The sequence below is a fragment of the Melopsittacus undulatus genome, chromosome 3, assembly GCF_012275295.1.
Source record: "Melopsittacus undulatus isolate bMelUnd1 chromosome 3, bMelUnd1.mat.Z, whole genome shotgun sequence".
NCBI classification, from domain to species: Eukaryota; Metazoa; Chordata; class Aves; order Psittaciformes; family Psittaculidae; genus Melopsittacus; species Melopsittacus undulatus.
In genome coordinates this window covers 78,744,849-78,761,929 of record NC_047529.1, presented here as the reverse complement: position 1 = coordinate 78,761,929, position 17,081 = coordinate 78,744,849, and the positions used below count along the sequence as shown (strand labels likewise).

The 17,081-nt window shown below is 36.8% G+C and overlaps 1 protein-coding gene across 1 annotated transcript in view; it reads right to left on the bottom strand.

Annotated features, from left to right (window-relative positions):
* The window catches only part of SYNE1 (spectrin repeat containing nuclear envelope protein 1), a 243,720-nt gene extending 228,518 nt beyond the window's left edge, over window positions 1-15,202 (bottom strand). Inside the window, exons 1-6 of the mRNA XM_034060451.1 lie at window positions 15,124-15,202; window positions 12,388-12,449; window positions 6,662-6,757; window positions 3,452-3,535; window positions 417-437; window positions 51-143 (exon numbers count right to left, since the gene is read on the bottom strand). Of these exons, the coding sequence (XP_033916342.1) occupies window positions 51-143; window positions 417-437; window positions 3,452-3,535; window positions 6,662-6,757; window positions 12,388-12,449; window positions 15,124-15,202 (435 nt within the window). The remainder of the gene's footprint in view (window positions 1-50; window positions 144-416; window positions 438-3,451; window positions 3,536-6,661; window positions 6,758-12,387; window positions 12,450-15,123) is intronic.
* Window positions 15,203-17,081: the final 1,879 nt, after the last annotated feature.

Sequence of the window (17,081 nt, the reverse complement as noted above, 5' to 3'; positions counted from 1 at the left end):
CTGAACCATTATTTGAGCAATCTATACTGAAGTATAAAAAAACGCAGTACCTGAAAATATAAAATTATGGTCCACATCAAGCCAAGCACAATAGAAGGCCTGCCATCAGCAATATCAGTTGAGTTTATGTTGACAAGTTTAATCTATATAGGAAAGAAAATGTGTTACTACCACACACAACGAATGATAGTTATGATATGCATCTCCAAAAGGTTTTATATTTTAACACCTTTTTGTAATCAAATAATGTTTCTTAATTAAAAAAAAATCACTGAATGGTGCAATTTCACTTTTTAGACTAATGAAACATTTAGGCTAATGAAACATTTTTAATACCATTACATGCTATTTGTGGGGAAAATATTTCATTTCAAGTAGAAAGAATAATAAAAATTACATAGAACCCTTGTACGAACCGGAGATCCTCTGTATATGGACTAGCATGAAAAGCAAAAGGAAAAATATAATACAAAAATAAGTTTTAAATTATTACTTATTAGGTAAATGCATTAATTTAATTTTATAATAAAAAGAAAGCACATTCTTGGCACATCTTACAATATAATTAATAAGGAAAGCAGGGATTTCTTGCTATAGCTCTATTAGATATGGAATGAAAAAGTGAGTTTGAGAATAAACAAGAAAAGGAAAAAGGAGCTAGAAAGCATAAAAGAAACATAAGAGAAAAAAGAATGCCTAAGTTCTCCAATAGAGAGTCTCCTATTGTAAAGACATTACCACCACCGATTAAGGCTCCCTTGCAAGACAAACCTGACTGTAGTTCTTTTAAAACAAGAAAAGAGTAGGAAAAAAAAAAATGCTAATCTATAGCATAATCTATAGCATACTCTATGAACAAAATATTACCCTAAAAGAAGCTCATTAGACAAATGGCAGTAAAGGAGCAGATAAAGAGTGTATCATAAAGAAACTAACAGGTAGATAATGTTCAAGGAACTGGAATAAAACAGGTAGTATTGGAAAATTAGCAAATACGTTATTACCTTAGCAAAACTAAGTCTGCCATCAATCGTGATATAAATATGAAGGGCTGCTAAACTGTTCATGCACTGCAAGCTTGTTCATGGACAAAGGTTATGGAAAAACCTTGGAGAATAGGTTAAAGAAAAGCAGGAGAATGACTAGGAGACATCATTTGTCTCACCAAAACAGAAAAAGCTGCAGTTCTCTGAATCAGGAGCTGGAAACCCATCAAAAACCACCAAAGCAAACAAAATATTGTTCTTCTGGGCTGTTTAGTTCTTTTCAGAATCAAAATTCCACAGCCTACTAGGGAAGAGGCAGAGGAGAAATCCCCACAGGTTATATTTCCAATAACCACCAAGAAACCTGACAAAACTCTTACAAAATTGACATTACTTCCTTCTCTACCACTCAGTAAGGAAAATTTTCTATAAACTACCTGAAGAAAAATATATGAAGAATCTCATTTTCTTAGCTGGACCAATTCCAACAGAAGCTTTTCTCTTTCTAGAAAGCAACATTTTTCTTATATGTATTAAAGATCAAAAGATTTACATGGACTCAGATAAAGCTTCTGATTAGGCTACTGTTCAGAAAAGCATAGCCTATCTAGTCCAGTTATTGTGTTACCTCTGTCCTATACTCTATTAAAATGGATCTAAACCTATAAAAGAAACTTTCCAGAGCTGAAAAACAGTTTGGTTCAGAATTCTATCTGTTAATTGCCAGCTGCATTTTTGCAGTATGACAGTCTGTTTGGACAGTGAATATAGGAAGTTGATTAAATGTGTCATAAACTTTACTTATGGAAGTAGTTATGGAGGAAGGAGACCCTGTTGGCACTCCCCAAAGCACTGTGCATAACCACCTGTCCCTGTTCATTCACCTCTGAGTATAGAGCAGGGACTACACACAGCTGCTGAAGAGGCATTTGTTGTCTGAACAGCATTCCCACCTCCTGTGGGAAGAACAGACTGGAAAGATGCATCATTTGGGCTAGATTCAACCTAGAGACCACCTGCTAATGCACACACAATCTACAGGACACACTGCAAGTTTCCAACTCTTTCTAGAAGAAAATCTGTCATATTGATACAAAGTACAGAAAAAAAAAACAACAAACAAAACAACCAAAACCCAAAGGCAAACAAAAAGACAAGTCCAAGTAAAATAAAAAACAAACACTGTGCTCCATTTCTGATCATCTATCCTGCTATATTATATTTGGGATCTGAGCAGGGTTATTGAAAGTTCAAGTCACCCACTATGTTGTGAAATGTAAACTAGGGAAGCATGGGTTTTTTGCTCTGCACCCCAGCTTTGTCTTAGGTTATGCAGGTCTCACACAAAGAGAAAGAAGCTCTCTTTGTATCTAAGCCTCCATGGTAAACCTGTATATGATATGGTTTGCATTAACTGTACTACATAAAATAGTGAAATTGTGCGTGAAAGCTGAATTTTGCTTCAGGAACATATTTGTCTTTGCTTTGGTCATACATTTTTCAATTAAAAAAAAGTTCTCCTACAGATTTCTTTCTACAGACATCTAAGATTGTTTCCTGTATAACAGTAATATAATTAGGTCAAGATACCATATGTTTAAAGAGAGGGAAAGAATATCTAAACCAAACAACTTGTGGTTTACAGCATTGCGGAGGCAAAATTCATTGGGCGTTACACTTGCACTGGAAAAAATTTAACTAAAATGGAAAAATCGGAACAACAAAATACCTGCAATCAAATTAAAAAATTAAAAAAAAGAAAAAATCCCCAAAATTATACAAGTAATTACAATACTTTTTTCATAGAAATACAGAGAGAAAAGTCCGGAAAAAAGGCAGAAGTAGATGACTTTTCTTTGATATTCATACCTAGGTCACACTGAGCTTTTAGGTTTTCTGTGTTTTGTTAAACTTATAAAATACTTTTTTTCATTTCTAAAATGGCCACAGAGCACTGGCTTTCCCAGTATCAATCCAGGAATTAGTCTGAAGTCCTGCCAAGCTAATAAGGGGTTACACTGTTCTAAATTTTCATATCTATACTTTCGGGAAGTAGAGTTTCACATGTACAACCTAGACCATAAATCATTTTTTTTTCATTAGAAATTAATGCCTCTACTGAACTGAAGAGCATTGTTCTTTGCTGAGAACAGCAACAGGAAAGTAGGCAATATGAGGAACTGAGGAGCACATTAAAAAAAAAAAAAGTAAAAGTAAAGGAGATAATCCAAGGTAAGGCTAAATAAAATAAATAAATAAATAAATAAAAATTACCCTATACATTGCTAGATAGTACTGTGGGATCTTGTCACTTCTATTTTCTAGCAGCTTTTAGGCCCTATGTAGAAACTGAAAACCACAAACATAGCTCAAATTGTGCAGAATAAGAACATTCAGGTGGATACAAATCATACATTTAAAGAAAGAAAAAACAAAAGACCAGGACTATGTGCTACCAAACCTACCCGTCTTCCTTCTAGAAACTTAAGAGCTGTGCCAATGTTGGCAACCCAATGAATTCTCTTCAGCTGACGTCCCTGCTCGCAAGGCTTAAAGAGAAAGAACAGTGTAAACTACAATTAGATTTATACTGATTTGCCACAAAAAGATGAAGTTCCAAATAATTCTAAGTATCTGTGTACATACCACAGTCTGATTTACATGTAAAAATGTTCCTTGAAACAATTAAATTGTATCTTGGCATATACTAACAGGAAGGACTAACAGATATAACAGATATATAGGAAGGTAAATTAGATACTTCTATTATGAAAAAGTTATATATGTCTTAACAACCTCAGGATGCAAGCTGTCAACTTCAACCCATAAACATCACTAAAACAGAGAACTTTTGTTTCTTATGTGAAATTAATTGCTACTATTTTTGTACACAGATACATATATATATTTTTTTGAAAGAAGGCAACATTCTCTCAGTAAAATATTTTTGCTTGCAAAAGTAAGACCAGGTGGTTGGTATCTTAAAAATCAGTCTGCAGTGAATACATTTTACCACGAGGATTTTTATCCATTCTCTCTGATATTTTATGGGCAATGAAAAACTCCCAACTATCATAAACCCTCACTGAACACTAAATTTTGCCGAACTCCAGACATGTAGGCTAAAAGAAGACAAGAGTTCTTTGAATTAAATGAAGAACATATTTCAGGCTTCCAATACTCTACAGTGGAATTAAATCCCCCAATTAATCTTGTATTGTAATGTAAATATACAACTACTATCATTTAAATTCATGTTCATAGAGTTACAGATGCATTCAACAATGGCCTGCTATAGATTATAAAATTCCTCTTGCAGATACTATAGAATATTTTATTCTGGTATAAATAAGTTTTAAATTAACCAGATATTATTATTCTCTTGTCTTTAATTAATTAATATAGGCAGGATAAAATCCAATGAATTTCATTGTAACAGATGGCATCATTAAACTTCCTTTCCTGTTTTACTACTTCTGTTTTGCCACAAGAGGGAGACTTTCTGTCTTAGACGAACAGAAAGACAAACGGGTATATTTCAACAGAACAGAAACGCGCTTTGAAGCATAGCTTTTTTCCCATGTTATAGTAAGATCATTACAGCAAAAAATTACTCACACCTCCATGGGAGCTCAGAACCAAGGTATATTTACGACTGTATTTGCTGCTTATTTGTGCTTTACCTTGTGATACTGAAATCTGTATTGTTTCTCATTTATATATGGATCCTGTAATTATATAATCTTTGTCTAGTATTGAAAAACTTCCTGACGATTTCTTTCTTGAAATAGAACAACTTATTGATCATGCTGAAGCTGTCTTGACTCCAATTCTTAATAATGACTCAAGAAGGAGGGATCATAGAACAGTTAAGGTTGGAAAGGACCTCAAGATCATCTAGTTCCAACCCCCCTGCCATGGGCAGGGACACCTCACACTAAACCATATCACCCAAGGCTTCATCCAACCTGGTCTTGAACACCGCCAGGGATGGAGCATTCACAACCTCCCTGGGCAACCCATTCCAGTACCTCACCACCCTAACAGTAAAGAATTTCTTCCTTATATCCAATTTAAACCTCCCCTGTTTAAGTTTCAACCCATTACCCCTTGTCCTGTCACTACAGTCCCTAATGAATAGTCCCTCACCACTATCCCTGTAGGCCCCCTTCAGATACTGGAAGGCTGCTATGAGGTCTCCATGCAGCCTTCTCTTCTCCAGGCCTAACTTTCTCAGCCTGTCTTCATATGGGAGCTGCTCCAGTCCCCTGATCATCCTCGTGGCCCTCCTCTGGACTTGTTCCAACAGTTCCATGTCCTTTTTATGTTGAGAACACCAGAACTGTACACAATACTCCAGGTGAGGTCTCACAAGAGCAGAGGGGCAGGAGCATCTCCTTCGACCTGCTGGTCAGGCTTCTTTTGATGCAGCCCAGAATACAGATGGCTTTAGAAGGGCTAAAAGCGCACACTGCCAGCTCATGTTCATTTGCCCATCGACCAACCACTATTGTCTTGAATCAAATGTCTATTGTTGGAAGGCAATTAGACACTTTTCAAACAACTCCTCCTGCCAACCTTAGTGACTATTACAATCCCCAGGAAGACTGGAAATTCTTATTTGCAAAAATTCTGGAAGCTATATCTATTGTTGAGCCAAATTCTCCTATTCTAGGAAGAATAGCAATTCTATCCTCTGAATTGTACAAAATTCAGGAAGACAATATCCAGAAAGCAAAAAGGCTTTCTTGATGGTATGTTAATGCTTTAACATGGGGTAAATCTGCAGTGGCAGGATATATTGCTAAATTACAGACTTGGCTGTTGACTCTGCCAGCTTATAGAGGAAAAGATGCCCCAACCTCTTACAGCACAAATTCCTACCTGATTTTGGATGTCACCTCCAATCAAAGCAGAGGTGAAATATGGAAAAGAGGTAAAAGTGTGGCATTTGAAAATTGCCTTCATGTGAGGGAACAAGTAACATCTGAACCCTAGAGCAAGCTGAATGACAGACTGTTGCTCTTCTCCTTCAGATGCCAACACCCTATCTGCAAGCTGGTTTGGAAAACATGAGAGCCCTTGGCCTAAAAGCCTTTCGGTTTTGTCCAGCATCACATGCACAAAACTAGCCTGGCTCATAAGAGACAGCTAATTTACCATGAAGCCACTGTGGCTTCTGTATAAAACTTGGCTGTGAAAACGCTATTTGGCATCATCCAAGGTTCTTTACAGTAGCAGAGCAGCTGTCAAGGTAAATAGATATAGGACCCCATGATCTATGAGTGGCTGACATTTCCCCCCCCACCAAGAGAAAGCCATAAATTTAACAAGACTGTCATTATTTCCTCAAGATATATAGAAATAGCTTACACTTTAGACCTTGTTTGTGACACAGAATAACGCCCAAATGAGCTGCAAAGACTAATACAAATACGCAATTTTTAAGAACTATTAAGACAAACAGAAAATGCAAAGTATCAAGAATGTCAGTCTGTAATATAATCTTGTTTGTTTATTTTGTAACCAGATAGCTCATTCTGTGAATAAACTTACTTTGCTATGTAGTAGTAAGTTTTTTTTAATGATATTCAAATATAGAAACATATTAGCAAGTTATATCCTAGAGAAGTTATGCAACTATCTTGTACATACAAAAGGAAGGAAGTTCTTACCAGCTTCTGCCCTGAAAGAACCTCCAAAAGGGCAATTAGCATTACCCCATCTTTGATATCTTCAAACAGATCATTCACCAGCATGGGAGGATTACGCTGAAAGGGAGAAGACTTCAGATATTATAAAGGCTCACCAGTTTTATATCCTGCTTCCCTTCCTTTCCTTTGAAAGGAAGCACAAAGAGTGACTGTTCCACTTCTTTATGTTTTATAATGTTTAATATCAACATGTCATACAACTGTTGCTTTGCCACCGTATTGTTTAACCATTTAATGTTTCTGGCACAGAACTGTAACACTAGATGCTTTCTGCCACTAATGATACAATGGGATAAAACCCTGCTCCCTAAAACCAGCAAAGAAACACCCCAACAACAGCCTATGGGTCAATAAAATACGAACAACTTACAGGTGTACATTTCACACTTCAATCTATCAGCATATTTTGCCTAGTGTCACAGAAATTCCACTCATTCTGAGCAGTACATGGAGCTCTGTGAAGAAGGAAGATCCCTAAAGCAGTGTAGCTGGTTGAGCAACGATGCTACTTTCTCACAGCTGACAGTTGTTACACAAAGTTGATGTATTTTCTCTCTCCTCCAGGCCTTGCAGGCTTCCAGTACCGTTAGCACTGTGTCAGCTTCTACTAAGACAAATTGCTTGGCATATGTCTTTACATTCACAAACACAGCAATGATAATACTGAAAAAATATGTTAACAGATGATGTTTTAGGGATTTTGAGTAACAAGGTCACATCATGAAATTATATCTTCTACAATATATCCCAGTTTGTGGCTCTTAGCTGGTCAGTACTTCAATGATCACAAAATACCTGTTAGAAACAAAAAGTTTAAACTTGTTCCACCTGAAAAAAAAAATGAAATAAACACCCTTTAGCTCCCATGAGATTGTTAGCATTCATATACCTGCTAATTAACAAAATGCTAATATTCATACCTGCTAATTCCCTAAAATGACAATCAGACTACAAAACTATTGAAATTACTTTAGATTTAATAATTTACTTTCAGAGTACTTTTGAAATAAAAGGCAGTTGTACAACAACTTGCTCCATTACTTCAGTTCTGTAGAAACATAGATTTTAAAAACATGAACCTAACAAAAGAAACACTGCTCTTGAAAGGGTAAAATTGCTTTAACAAATCAGGAGAATACAAAGGTTTTCAGTTACCAAAATCAAACCGTTCTGGCTTCATTGTTCAGCTTGGATGAACTATTTATTTTGGCATAAAGTGAAAAAATAACTCCTCTGCTGAAAGTAGTTTTCATCTTAGATCTGATGTGCTCTAATAGCCACAATAATAAAATAGTCTATTTTCTCTTGCATATAAAATAAAGCAGCATTACAACTCATTATGAGGGTATATTTAATCATAGTCCTTTTTATTTCCTAGCTATGCAATAGATAACGGATTGTATTCCTACTTAATATAACACCAGAGAAATCAATGGGGCAAACAGGTCACTGGAGATTAATTTGTCCCCGCATCACAGGCAGTTAACATAAATGCAATTAATTTTCCTCACCTTCTATGCTATCATTTCCTGTTTGAAGTTCAGAGCAGCTTTGGTTTTTATCAGTATTACCACATGACATAATACTGAAGATTTTTTTTCTAAAATAATTCAGCAATAAAAACAAGAGGATTACATCAACTGCTATCCTAATCCAACAGGAGGTGCAAGCCTAAAAAATCTCACCACCTATTAAAATGCCCTAGTAGTGAGGTTAGTCTCTTGAATTTTACTCTACAGTAATGAAAACAGGTTCTTATAAAGGGAAATTCAGGATACGTTTAGATTGAAAGGTGATATTTACAGTGCTCCATAACCCTGGTGGCCATAACATGCCTGCCAGATGATATGCCTTGAGCATAACATAGCTCCCTTTCAACTTAAGCAGTTTGGCATCCTTACATTCAAATTAGGGTACACGCCAGAATTTGCCTCATGCCAACTCATGTTGGCCAAAAGTCATTTAGAATTCATATGCCAATCGAGTCTGGGAAGCACGTCTGGCTTCCACAGTGTATAGCTTCACCCTACAGATAAAGCCTCTAATTACCCATGTCTAGTTCTTCCCCTGAACCACCCTTCCACTGGTCACGTCTCACTGACAAGTTACAAAAGTAGATTTTTACCCTAATTGAGGCATGGTACTATTGTAAGGCTGTGAAAGTACCCCTGAAGACATCATCCAACTAGATTAACACCTACAGTACTTTCCTTTCAACATAAATCAATTATTGTTTTGGGAAAACCTAGAGGAAGTATGAGAAAGCATTAAAGTAAGCTGCAAAGCAGCAAAGAAATTGTGAAAAGACTTACACCAAGCTTAATAAGACCTGCTGCTCTAAAGTGTGAGAATCACAGCAATTGTCCACAAATCAGCAGGTTGAAATATACATTTTGTTTTTAGAAGGCTGCATATTCATAAACATTGCCAGTGTTTAGAAGCATACACTATGTACACGGATAAAACAGCAACAGAAGGCAGGTATAACAGCTCTGTCACAACATCTCCTGCATAAGAGTCCTCTAATATAGAAGATCAGTTAATTATGCAAACTTCCAAGATGTTCTCCATAATATGCTTTACAATATACTATTTTTCACTACACTGAAGATGTTAACACCTAATTACAAGGAGGTAAGACAGTCTTTGTGCTTCATAAATCATTTTTTCTTTTTTTTTCACTACTCTGGGCACACAGCATAGAATTTACCCTACTATTATTATGACTCCAGCCTCCCTCAGAAGTATGGCATGAGTCATAGTTCTAGTGGCATGTACTGAAGAATAGATACTTCTTTTACGTAAGGATTCCATAGATTTAAATCTTATTCCCCATGATGATACAATTCAGGAAGATACATACACTAGCTGACACTGAGAAGTTCATACACTCTTATTTATTATATATGGGCCATCTCACAAGATGGCTCAAGATATTTGACTGTTTTTCCAGGCAGATCCTCTACTCAGATTAACATAACAGTTTCTGTTTGGAATGAATAAATATCTACTCCTTGGCTGCATATATAATGTTAATTTAAATAAAAGGAGAAAGTGAAGCTGTATGGTGCTTACTTAGTCTCCAGAGAAAAATAGAGGGGTTTAAAGATCCATTCAGTTAAAACCTATTGAATACTTTTTATTCTAGAGACTCAACAGGACTTAACAGCTATTCACTTGGCTGCCTTAATGCACTGCCAAAATACTATCTGTAAATTGGTAAAAGCAGAGAAAAAAAACTAATTTAAAAATTTATAATCTTGAAAATGTTGAATGTCTAGTCCCGATTTTGGCTTTTTGCATATAAATGTGTAACTCTAGTAATGCAATCAACTGCAATTATCCTAATGCATTCTATTTTTGTTGGAAAGCCTGTGTGAAGAATTTAATGAAGTAAATTTTAAACCAGAATAAAATAACACTTAAAGAGCATATGAAGTAACCTCTTAAAACCCTATAATACTAAAGAAAAGCTGTTTCCTATAAACTCCTATACTATAACAGTTTGAAATGAAGTCACTGTTAACTTTGAAGCCTATATATATTGAGTCAAATTCAGCACAGGGATTCTGGATTGATGGTGAGAAATAAAGACAAATTCAAACACCTTCCCTGGAGCTACCTTTTTTTTTCCCAGGCTCAACTTAATTTCTTTACTCCCAGCTCTTCTACCCCATAGTGATGCAGAGGGATGGGGAATGGGGCTCGCAGTCAGCTCATTAACAATAACCTGATCATTGAATTTATGGGTTACAATTCAGAACATGAGTGCAAGGGGAGACCTGAGCATTTCAAAGACTCATCAGTACTTCCTACAGCTGGAATGAACTCAGAAGACATATTTCTACACTTACAAAATCTTGACTGACAAAGATTTCAAAGTCAAGGCTTTAAAAATGGAAGTTTGAATGGCATGGGTCACTCCTTCTTTGTTGAGTCTAATCTCAATAATTTAAGAACAATGCTTCTCCTGTGGCAGTGTAACAGCACAAATGGGAAGCAAAGCCAGCTAATCCATATGTTTGGCTTAGGCAGTGAGAAAAACTTGTGGACAGACATCAATAAAAATACATTAGAAAAAACTTTCCTGTTTAAGGGTGAATTAACACCAACCAATCACTACAGGGTACCTCAGGTAACTAAAAGTGAGGCCAGTGGCTGGTTATCTGCTTGGTTTGTACATATTTGATTAATCTTTACAATATCAGACCTATTAAAGAAATATATGCCTAGGTTACACAATTCAAAACATCTACCTGAGCTCTCATGGCCCAGAAGGAACTAGTACAGTAGGTAGTGATTCACAACTCTCAATCCAGAGCAAAATCTCTTGTTGGAGGTGCCACTATGACTTTGTTTCTCCCCAAGGATTACTCACTTACTACTAGCAAATTGTCATTACATGCACACACACACATACATATACCTAACAATATGTACATTTATCTATTTGTCATTTATTATCAAATACTACTGATCAATTATTAATGACATAATAAAATTAGGGAATATAACAACATGAAATAAGAGTTCTTTTTCTCCTCAGACACACATTCACAGCCTGCTTCACTAACACTTTAGCAAATACTGACTATCTTTCCATCTCAGTTGAAGTAAATGGAACACACATAAAGTGCTTAACTTCTCTGCTGCATGGGGGACTTTTCAAAATTCTTTCACAGAGAACAGGGGGACAGATCTCATTCCTAGTGAGGATCCACTGTCAAGAAGTCCTGAAGACAACGTTGTTCTTGCAGTTGAATTTTACAATGCAGTTCATTTCACAGTAAATTCCTCAATTACATTCCTCAGTAATGTAAACAAATGTTATTGCTCTACCATACAGTCTCATTAGACAAAATCACATCATATAGCACTATATGGGCTTTCTGCTTTGTTCTGTTCATTTGTGAGAGCATTTTTAGGCAGTTCCTTACACAGTGTTGCTACAGCTATTCCTTGATCAACTTTCAATTTGATTAATCTTCATGATTAAAAATACGCATTTCAAAAAGCACCTCTGGTGTTTAAAGATTTTAATTTACTGGACTAATTGATAACTACAATTAAGAGTTGTGCTGTATGAAAACTCTGGGAAACACCAAATTAAATCTCACTGCTTATGTTGTCAGATAAAGTTAGTACCAGCTCTATACTTTCAAAATTGAGCGTAAATCACTGTCTTTATTCTGCTAAAACAAAAAAAAAAACAGGATTTTCAAGCTGTGGTAAGAAAAAGCTACCATAGTTTCATGAAAAACCCCAAGATGCATCACTGGATTCGTGGAGCACCATGTATGCTTGTAACCAGATCAGGATGACTCTATCAAACCACACAACAACTGACTCAAGTTTTATTCAAATACACTGTATGTAATAAGACTAATATTTCAGCTTCATAGAAAGCAGTTTCAAATATTTTCTCTGGCTGAAATAGCACCTGCTGTGCTACTTTTCAGTTTTGGCCAAAGAAGCTGGGTGGTTGCCCATAGACAGCACTCATGTTGCTGGAGCTGACAGCTATCATGCTGAAACAAATTCATCTTTTATAGTGTACAGACAACACTTTTTAAGTTTATGCCATTCTGGTCAGACAAGTCAGATGTATTCTGCACTCCAGGACTTGCACAGGCATAGATAAAAAGGGTTGATTTTAAAAAAAAATTATTTTCAAAGCCATATATTACCTTAGCCAGATGGGTGTTGATCCACTTTGTGAAAGTCCTTTTCTGCACTGACTCTTGCTCATCTGAGAAAAGAGAAAAAAAAGGAAATCAGTTTTATTAGACATTGCTGAATATTTTCGGATGTGCATGATAGAATAGTATTCCCTATCAACAACAAATGCATTCGGCATTTGCCAGAAATGCCACTACATTATCTTGAGACAGCTAATTTTGCCCACTTCTGTACATAACAATCATTTTATATTCTTAAAGCTCTGAAACTTGATTATTTGAGGAAAGTCACAGCAAGTCTTAATGCGGCAATGACCTGCAAGAGACCATTTCAAATCTGAATGCCTAAACAAATTTGAATTCTAAGTTATCCAAGTTCTGAGCACCCAGAATTTCTCTGTACTTTTTAACTAGAATCCACGTCTCTAACAGTAAAGTTACTTTTACATAGAAAGTCAGATAGGGACTTCTTAGAAAAAACGCTCTCAGCATGTGCATTTGAAAATATGTAGAATGTTGAATTAAAGATTTGAAATTGCATTATCAAGCTTATTTGTCCTCAGGGTGATCCTGCCAGGAAGGAGCCATTAGCCAGTTCAGGCAGCTTCTATACTGCTACTTACTACTCCCTTAGTCCTGTCCTAAAGCACTTGTCTGGTTTATAGTGAATTTCACCAATTCCCAGATAGTCCCTCAGGAACTGTTGCCAGCTGCATAGACAAAAATAGCTCCTGAATGAGCTCTCCAACTTCAACAGCCAGGGTCACGGCTGCAGAGGGAAGAGAATCACAGCATTATAAGCAATCCACAAAGTCCTGTCCCTTTTTTTGGGGAATCAGTTTTGACACATGGGATAATTTCACAGCAGGGGCATCCAAATATTTATGTTAGAGATTTTTCTTTTAAAAATGAAAGGAAATACCTATGATACAAATCAAATCATGTTATTACCATCATCAGTTCTGAATGAGCACTTTCATTTCCCTACCTAAATAAATAAAATTACTGTTAAATATTTACTTTTTATAAGAACACACGCATATCCCAGAACCTACAGATGGAAAATCTAATTTTAGCTATGGCCTTTGCTACTGACTTGTGCAGTACTGAACTGTGATTTAACCTTTCACATTTATAAAATTAAAAGGGAATACTCTTTAATCCCCTTTAGAATTCTGTTATAGATATCTACTAAGTTTGATGCAGTACTAATAATAAGGTCCCTGATTTACTCAGGCAGTGCTGCTCCACAGTGAGGGTACATAAAGATACAAACTGCCACACGCAGTTCATCAGCCAAAATGGTATCTTAAATGGAACAATGATGGCTCCCTGACCACATATGAGTTTCCAAAAAGTGTATGTGCATTATGACTCGGGGATAATTTCTTTATATATAAACAATATCACAGAGATAAGAAATGCCAGAGGGAAAAAATATATATATACTCACCAGCATCTACTGCTAGATTGGAACACTTCATGTCTAAGAAAGTAATTTTGCATTCTTTATTTTTGTTTTCTTTGATTTCATGAGGAGGACTGTCTTACATAATTTTTAAAACATTCATTACATTCTTTGAATCTACTTGTTGCACTGACAGGCAAATTATGAAAAATACCACTCACAACCCCTTCAGATACTGGAAGGCTGCTATGAGGTCTCCATGCAGCCTTCTCTTCTCCAGGCCCAACTTTCTCAGCCTGTCTTCATATGGGAGGTGCTCCAGTCCCCTGATCATCCTCGTGGCCCTCCTCTGGACTTGTTCCAACAGTTCCCTGTCCTTTTTATGTTGAGGGCACCAGAACTGTAAACAATACTCCAAGTGAGGTCTCACAAGAGCAGAGTAGAGGGGCAGAATCACCTCCTTCGACCTGCTGGTCAGGCTTCTTTTGATGCAGCCCAGGATACTGTTGGCTTTTTGGGCTCAGAGCGCACACTGAAGCCAGCTCATGTTCACTTTCTCATCAACCAACACCCCCAAGTCCTTCTCCACAGGGCCATGAACAAGCTGTTTTCCTTGTGATGTAAGTAAATGTTTACTGTGCTGACAGTTACATATATAGGTAGCCCAATTAGTTTCAATGGAAGTACTTGCACACTTGAATTGGATTGTGTGTGGGTAGGTCTGGGGATGGGGATCAAGCACACAGAATCAGTGCAGCTCTAACTTCATTCACACTTCTGTAACTTAAAATTCCCCAGAAACCCCAACAAAACAGCATGCCAAAAGAAAAGAAACAGGCCTTCAGAAGTCAAACTTCTGATCAAAGAAACGAGTGAAAATGATTCCCTAATTTGTAGTTCCAATACATCTTGGTGATTTAAGACACAGCATTCTGACAACAATTGGAAATCAAACAGCTTCCAGCTTCTAGACATTTACCAGGAGAAGACATACTGTTTCAGTCATATCAATAATCAACAGAAATAGCCTTTCAAAATTATCTGTTTCAATGGAAAAAATATGAGCACTATATTCTTTATGAGCCCCAGAGCAACCATTAATAATTTTACCCTTGTAACATAACACACGAGTAATACATTGATTTTACAAATTTAGAAATTCTATTATAAATATGCTCTTTTCCAAATTTCACTGGAAGCAAATGTGCTACTTCCATTGAACTAATCTAAATTCTCTGCAGAGGCACTCTTTTCCATACCCACAAAACACTTGTCATACAGTTTGTAAGGCTCTCCCCACCTGCAAGGACTGTCAGTTCCTTATTTCCACCACTTACCCTGCCAGTACTGAAAGAACCCAGGAAGCAGATTTAATGATGTAACATTTCTGTCACCAGCACCTTTATAACGAGCCATAAGATCTGCTGCTGTGGCTGCTGCGTCTGCTGCTGCTTTATCTGCTTCTCCTGTCTCGTGCAGTGTGCAGCGTTTCTTTAGAATACAGCCAGAAGTAATTTTTAAAGCACAATCAGGTTTTTCTCCTTCAATGGAAATGCAGGCCTCTTACACAAATCTCTCTACTTGTTCTAATCGGAGAATTCAGATGAAGCCAAACCTTAAAAGCATTGTTATATATTTTTGCAGAGATGCAACAGCCAGACAAAGCCAGCTGTATTGGAAGTAGCAGTTCTGCTGGTCTCACTGCCATCATCCTTCTCCACTGTTTTCCTGTGGAAAGATTTTATTATGCAAGCACCAGCCAATCCGCTAGCAGAAACTTCTGATGTCAAGAGCTTGAATAATTCATCCAGGGACTGGGACAACCCAACCACTCTGCCAGTATCCTAAAGCAGCAAGATGTGTGGCTGCAAAAAGCAATGCAGCCTTCTCACCAGTGCTTTTGTAATAGCATACTGCTCAGTAAGCATAAAAATGGCTGAATGGCATAGTCCTTCTCTAGGTTGTCATACATCAAAAGGAAAGCAGCTTTTAAAAGCAACCACTTAGGTTCATCACGGCATACTCTATTTAGACATGGATGTCCTTTAGCTTTGCAACTGAAACAGTGAAGTGGAAGAAATAGCAAACAATGAATCTGAACAGACATGTAGGCCACTTACCTTTTAATCACATATTTGAACTGTTGTATAAGAAGGATGAACATGTAAAGATGCACAGAATTTTTGGAGCAACTACAATGGCCCAAAACATACTCAAATTTCTGATTTTATTTCTGATAATATGCAAAATTTCTGATAATATGTACTACTTTCATTAAATCAGAGAACCAGAGCATTCAAACAGACTTTGTTCTGCTCTGGCTAAAAGAAAGCAGTTATGAAACACTATGTGTGGAGAATCATATGTTGTTCACCCACAGGGGCCAACAGAGTAGTACACACTATTGAAATGAGAAAAAAAAAGGCCCATCTTCATTAAGCACAATCTTCACTTAAAGCAGCTGTGAAAAAGCTTGCAGAATAAAAGCAAAAATATAGAAACCCTGCTTATGAAAAGGAGCAATATTTTAAGCTACACAGTTCAATAAACACCTCCATAACTGATGGATTACCCCATTCAGGAGTACTGCACAGAAGCAGTGCAGGCTCATTTCTTTTACTTTAAGTCTCCAGTTAATGTTTTTTATGAGACAATGCCAGGAGAGTTTTGCTTTTAAAAAAACAACAAACAAACAAAAACATTGGTGGTAGCTCCAAATTGTTTGTAGGCTGCTAAGTTTAATAGTAATACTATGCAATTTTAGAAGAGAAAAAGGATGAGGGAGCTAGGGGCAGTGGGAGCAAATCAAGGAAGAAAGAGGGAGAAATTGATTTCAGCAGCCACTGCAATGCAGCCGACAGGACTCAGCAGTACTGATCCAAAGAATAGAAATACATTTTTAAATGCCTTATACATTTAGGACTGTTCAGTTTTTTATATTTTGAGAAGAAAGAAAGGATTTGTCAAAGTGTGGCTTTTGGCTACCTGCTTCTATTGAAGCTTCTATTCTATTGTCTTCAGCAGAGACAGTGAGACAGTCTCATTAACAGGTCTGTTACCTAAATTTCCAAGCTCTGAGACTCAGGTGCACACACTAGCTCCACCACTGAGCAACAGACTGTTCCCCATCAGTTTCTGCAGAAAGGAAATCCATGCACAAGGGCTTCAAGGTAACCAGTCATCCTTGGCCAAATCCCTATTCGGGAAAATTATGTGTATCGGCACTCATGGGTTCACACCATCATATCTTGCTCAATCTTGAGATAACCTTAGTATTGAGGTTTAGGGGACAAAG